Consider the following 6,859-nt stretch of genomic DNA (forward strand, 5'->3'; position numbering starts at 1 on the left):
CAATGCTTTGTGTAGAAACTGATGAAAATCACTGGAGAGGTCACAAAACCATCTATGAACTCCCTCCTTGGCTCCATGACAGTAGATCAAAAGTGCAGAAGTGAGAGGGGGAGAGGGCAGTGAGAAGCCGAGAAGGGCTTTTTATGTTTTGGGTGAATTTTTAGTTTGTTCTGTGTGATTACTGTTTTTCATTTCTCTGGCTCATCCTTTACCTGAAAACAATAGCCCGTCATGTCTGGATCCATTTTTGAACAGAGAAAAGATGCCATGGTCCCTTCTTCCTTTCTTCCTCAACAGCCCTGCTGTTACAACATGTGTTCTGTTCGCACACTTTAAATTGTAAGTATTCAGTCCTTATTTGTCCTTCCTTTTATTTTCCCCCTTTCTCTTCTTTCTTCACAACTATATTCCAAAAGTCAAATATTCAGCCTGGACTTGTTCCTCTGTGGGAGTCGGTCCTTGTAGAATATGTCCGAAGATATGGTTGACATCATTTCTGGTTTAACCTTTGCCTGAGTGATAGTCCAGGTGATAGTCTCAGGAGAAAAGAATTGACATGGAAAGGAAATGAAGAAAAAACACTTTTCCTGTCCTGTTCCATATAAGAGTGCCCTCACTTTCAACAAGTCCTGCAGAAAGCCCTTCATCCATGTCTTTAAGCTCTTTGGATACAAGGGGGACAAAGAAAATGTGTAATAGTGGATAAGAATACAATCAAATGAAAAAGAAAAACATCTATTCTACCAAAGCCCAGAAAAAAAGAAGCTGCAATAATGAAGACAAGTTATAGGTTGCAATCCTTTATATAATCAGTCTATAATTGTCTCTAGGCATCCTAGAAAGCAAATGTAAGGGGGGGCACATAACAAGATTGAGTTTAATGGTGGGGGGCTACAATTATAAGTAGACAGAACAAAAGAGAAAGACAAACCACATGGAAATGGAAGAAAAGTCAAGAACTAGGCCACTGAAGACTCTAAAGAGTGTATTGATTTGCACAGTAAAAACCAAAGCTAGAGGATTCCAGGTGCGTGGTTGATAGAGGCTAATGAGATGAGGATTCTCACATCATTGTTCTCGATGATACTAATTCCACTAACTGTGAAACTCTTACAGAAGGAGGCTATGATCCAGCCTTCAGAGTTTTCTTCTGTATCACATTTATGATTAAAAGTAAGACTAGTGAAATTTGCTATTAAGTTTAACACAGCAAGCAGGAACTTCTCCCTAATAGTTGTCTCTTGCTGAGTGTAGGAGTCTGTGAGAGATGGTCTGTTCTCCTTGTTCACACAGCTGACTCTATAGCCAGATTTAATGAGTTGAGGAATTCAATTAGCTTGCAAAAGTATAATTAGGTTACAACAAAGTACTCAAAAATTAGCCATTAGTTTGATCACATACAAAAGCCTCATAGCCCAAAACAAAGCTACTATGGTCTATCTTGGGACCTCATTTAAAGCATAAAATATAAAAATTGAAGTAAAATGTGTATTAGTAGGTACTTATAAAGCTGTATTGATTTAACCTGGCAAAGCAAAATGTGAATCTAGAAGATAAATGGAAGAGAACAACAGAGAATTTGAGGCAACTGAAAAGTTGTAATGGGAAGAAATGTAATTCTTGGTGATTTTAATTAATTGAGAATGGATTTCAGGCTGAGCAAAACTGTACCTAAGAATATCCAAGTATCCTCAGTGCTTGGAAGTCCCTGTGAACCAAGCTTCATTGTTCCTAGACTTGTCACAATTTAGATTCTCCAGGGGAAAAAAGAATGATCCTGTTATAACTGTAATCCCCTACCTCTAAAATAAGAATTTTTTGAGACAGGGTCTCACTAGGTAGCCTTCACTGCTCAGGAAATTGCTAAGTAGTCCAGGCTGCTTCGAACTCCAGAAATCTACCACTTCTGACTACCAAGTGATAAGATTAAATGTGTGCACCACCACACACAGGCCCTCTAAAATACTTTAATTAAATCAACTTTTTCCCTTTTCAGTCAATTGGACTTAAAAGTATAATTTACTAAATATGAACATATACTTAAAATTGTCATGTATTATATTATACTATATTTATTTATAGTGACATATTGCAACTACCTACTATATCATTAAGTAGATGATTCCACCTAATTTAATTCACAAAACAAACTACCAAAACATTATTGTTTCACTCATTTCTCTAGGTGACACTAGCCTAGCTAGCTGCAACTCTAAAAAGTTAGGTAATTTAAATAGGTAATAGTCTAAATTGGTGACAAGATACAAATCTAAATAGTACTTTTAGACCCAGATTTAATAGGATACAGCTTAGCCAGTCATAGTGGTGCACACCTTTAATCCCAGCACTCGGGAGGCAGAAGTAGGTGGATCTCTGAGTTTGAGGTCAGCCTGGTCTACAAAGCAAGTTCAAAGACATCAAGGACTACATAGAGAAATCCTGTCTCAAAAGAAAAGATACAGCTTTATGTCAAAATGTTCATTGGTAAAAATACTAATGTGGCCACACTTGAAAGAAGTTAATCTGAGACTGCATTCAATTAGAGACATGACACTTCCTAGTACAAATCCAGGTCTCTGCTGCCATTTGATGCTAAGCAATATTACTATCTGTGTCTCTTTCAATTTTAGTGAAAATACAATAACTTTGCCCTTGCTGATTTTAGGAACTTTTCTAAGAACAAAAGAAGATAATGCATGTGAAAGTTACCTTATAAATCTCTATCAAAATCCTAAGTTTCCTTGAGTCACATCCTTGTATGAATTCTACTGTGAGGTAAGTATGTGAAGATGGGAAATGATTCTGCAGTGATGGAATTCTTCCTCGTGGGGCTTTCCCAGTATCCAGAACTCCAGCTTTTCCTATTTGTGCTCTGTCTCATCATGTACTTGATAATCCTTCTGGGAAATAGTCTCCTCATCATCATTAGTGTCCTGGACTCTCGACTCCATACCCCCATGTACTTCTTTCTTGGGAACCTCTCTTTTTTGGACATCTGTTACACATCCTCTTCCATTCCTCAAATGCTAATCATGTTTATGTCAGAGAGAAAATCCATCTCATTCCTTGGTTGTGCTCTGCAAATGGTTATCTCCCTTGGCTTGGGCTCAACAGAGTGTGTCCTCCTGGCTGTGATGGCCTATGATAGGTATGTAGCCATTTGTAATCCATTGAGGTACCCTATAATCATGAACAAGGTGTTGTATGTGCACATGGCTGTGTGGTCCTGGGTCATAGGCTGTCTGAACTCTCTAGTGCAAACAGTCTTGACAATGGTGCTACCTTTCTGTGGTAATAATGTCATTGATCACCTTACCTGTGAGATCCTGGCTCTTCTTAAACTTGTGTGCTCAGATATCACCATGAATGTACTTATCATGACCGTGGCCAGTATTGTTTTGCTAATGATTCCCCTGCTGTTAATTTTTGTGTCTTATATTTTTATCCTTTCTTCCATCCTGAGAATTAATTCTGCTGAAGGAAGAAAGAAAGCTTTTTCTACCTGTTCAGCCCACTTAACTGTGGTCATCTTATTCTATGGTTCGGCCCTTTTTATGTATATGAAACCCAAGTCAAAGTACACCAAAGCATCTGACGAAATCATTGGACTGTCTTATGGAGTGGTGACTCCAATGTTGAATCCTATCATCTATAGCTTGAGAAATAAGGAGGTCAAAGAAGCTGTGAAGAAAATTTTGAGTAAATATTTGTATCTACAGAAAATGTGAAAGGCTGTGAGGCATAAGATACTCAGCCTGGGATCAAATGAGATGTTGTGTTTTTCAAAGTCTGCTTGAAAGGCCAAGGATAGATGTCCCATGAAACTCAACATCTGTCATGTAAACCTCTGAATATCATGGTGTTTGCAGACTCTCTAACCAAATGCATATCTTCTATTCAATCCCTTGTAGTATTCCATTAAATCGATCTTTCACTTCTTCTATGTCCTGTACCCTCTATTCCTTTTTACCTCATTTTTGGCTTCATCTTCTGTCGTTTCTTTCTTGTGCTTCCCCTCATTTATCATCTATGTACTTTTTCTTCTTAGTCTCCTTTTTCATTCATTTTTAATTCAACACCCGTTATTTTATGGTTTATAACCCTCTCTACTGGGAAAAGAGACCATCCTTTCTTTTTATGACTTATTAGTCTTTCCATGTGGTACTAGGAAAGCTAATTCTACCCTCTGTAAACAGCAGTAAGCTATGATCATAGGCCTAGCCAATTAAGTAGCCCTCTCTACTCCAGCAATTGATACCACACAGAAGTCAGCCACATCAGGTAAATCACACTCGGTCCCAAAGGCTGCTCCAGTTTGAGAAAAGCAGCATTCTTCCTGCTAAGTTTGGTGAGGAAGCAGAGGCCAGTTCTCTGCCAGAGCCCAGAAAAGGACTACATGAAAGGCATGGGGGGAGCCTGAGGAAAAGGGAAGGTGTCTGGCACTGTTACTTTAACTCCTTGATCCAGATGTGGCTAAAGCAAAATTCACCATTATTCTTTTGGTTATGAGCCAATAAACCACTTTTCTACAATGCTCCCCCAATTTTTAATTGGATTCTTGCTGTTTGCATTCCTAACTGAATATTCCCTTGCCAAATCCTTGTTCCTATCTTTCTCCATTCTTATTTTTGAGGGAAAAGTAAAAAGATTTAAATTAGTCCCAAGATTCCAGCATCCATGGGGCTTTAAAAGAAACACATCTATTTATTAATTCTGTGTGAATTTACATGGGTGTACATGCATGCCACATTGCAAGAGTAGAATGTCAGAGGACAACTTGTAGAAGTCAGTTCTCTCTTTCCACCATGTGGGCCCTAGGGATCAAATTCAGGCCATCGGGCTTGGCAGCAAGCCCTATCTTTCAATAACTAAAGTTCACAATAGGCAAGCACATAAGTAGTCCACTCACCTCCCAAAAACCTGCTGGGGGATATTTATACTCTCCTGGATTCTAGCTTTCACTTTGGCTGTTCCCCATCAGCAAGCATTTTAAAATATTGAAATCCAGTCTACAAACACCTTGACTGGTGTGTTGTATTTGAAAAGTCAGTCTACAAACACCTTGAGTGGTGTGTTGTGTTAGGAAGGTGGGTTAAGCTGTACACTTAAGATTGGCGCTTATTCAATACAAAGCCAAATGAAGAAAGAACACAACCCACTGTGTGCTTCTTGTCATAGGTATTGGGATTATCACCACAACCCTGATAAAAACCAGCATCAGCATGGGTACTTCTTACCAAAGAAAGAACTGTGATTGGTATCAAAGCACTCTTAACATCCCTACTTGAGTTTCTTTAAAACTGCTATACCACAGCAATATAAAAACCCTAGTGCATCTTAGTTCACAGCTGTTTCAAAACATCTTCTCCAAGATTTCTTATGCCCAATCATCCTACAGTTTTCAACCTCTCTTCTGTTCCTTCTTTAATCATAGTAATCTTTTTCATGCAAAATAAGCTATCATGCTAAAGCAAGGAATTTAGAGAAAGATGGAGTTTTAAAAAAGTTGAGCCTGTAATGGAAGAAGGTCAGTGAAAACTCTCAAGTTAAGCACTTTTTCCCTAAGACGGCTCAGTAGATGAGAGTGCTTGCTACATGAACAAAAGGAGCAGAGTTCAGATGCTAGCACCCATTTAAAAAGCTAGACATGGTCTCACAGCAGCCTGTAACCCCAATGCTGTGGAGACAAGAGGACAGCTGGAGCTTGCTAGCTTCCATCCTATTCTAGGTTCCATGAGATACCCTGTCTCTAGTGAACAAGATAGAGAGATAGAGCAGGTCACCTCATGCCCTCCTGTGACCTGTTCACAGGAGAATGCACACACATGTGTACATGTACCACATAAACATATATTTCATTCACATGCACAAGGAATTTGTCATCCAATATCATTTGTCAAAGCAAATCTTAACTGTGAGGTCACCCTGCACTACTTGTCACAAAAATAAAAACAAAAGAATCAGTATCCAGATGGGGAAATCACTTGGGAAATGAACCACCACACATGCTATATGGATTGCCCTAAACTATGATTGTACTTTCCCTTGGCTGCACCAGAAGGAAAAACTGAGCTGAGAATGAGCATCCATCTTTCTAATTGAGGGCAATGGTAACTAGGTGTCATAAGCTCCTATTGCCATGATTTCCCATGTTGGATTATACATTAGAACTGTGAGCCAAAATAAACCCTATCTCCCCTTTTTAAAAAAAAAGTGTGTTGTTGTGGAATATTAGTTGTAGATGTGCTTCACTCTTTTATGCTTTGGAACATTTGTTTAATGATGCAAAGATGAATTGCATTCTTTCATGTTGTATTTGCTTAACTCTGTGAAGTTGTGTTACTTTACCTGTCTAAAACACCTGATGATCTAATAAAGAGCTAAGTGGCCAATAGCTTGGCAGGAAAGAGAAACAGGCAAGGATGACAGAGAATAAAAGGAAGATGGAAAGGATATGGAGTAAGAAGAGGAGAAGGAGAGAGGGATTTCAAGGGCCAGCCACCCAGCCAAATAGCCAGCAAGGGAGTAAGAAGTAAAGAAAGACATACAGAATAGAGAAAGGTAAAAGCCCAGGGGTGAAAGGTAGATGGGATAATTTAAGTAAAGAAATGCTGGCTAGAAGTCAATCTAAGACCAGGCATTTCTAAGTAAGAATAAGTCTCTGTGTATTTATTTGGATCTGGGTGGGAGGCCCTGAAAGAGCAAAGAGTAAAAGGAAAACAAGTACAGTCTGTGCTGAATGAGTAAATGAACTAATTTGTGATTGACTTTCTTGTACTGAAGAAAAAATGAGGTGTTTTCTATTGCCTGAGCAATCCTTACAGTTGTCATTCTAAAATTCCCTAATTCTAGCCTATCT

General features: G+C 38.7%; 1 protein-coding gene across 1 annotated transcript; it reads left to right on the forward strand.

Moving 5' to 3' along the window:
• The first annotated feature begins 2,789 nt into the window (after positions 1-2,789).
• On the forward strand, positions 2,790-3,728 carry LOC127224657 (olfactory receptor 13D1). Its single transcript, XM_051187758.1, has one exon. The coding sequence runs from the start codon at positions 2,790-2,792 to the stop codon at positions 3,726-3,728; it is 939 nt and encodes a 312-aa protein (XP_051043715.1).
• Positions 3,729-6,859: the final 3,131 nt, after the last annotated feature.

Source organism: Phodopus roborovskii, unplaced genomic scaffold (genome assembly GCF_943737965.1).
Source record: "Phodopus roborovskii unplaced genomic scaffold, PHOROB, whole genome shotgun sequence".
NCBI classification, from domain to species: Eukaryota; Metazoa; Chordata; class Mammalia; order Rodentia; family Cricetidae; genus Phodopus; species Phodopus roborovskii.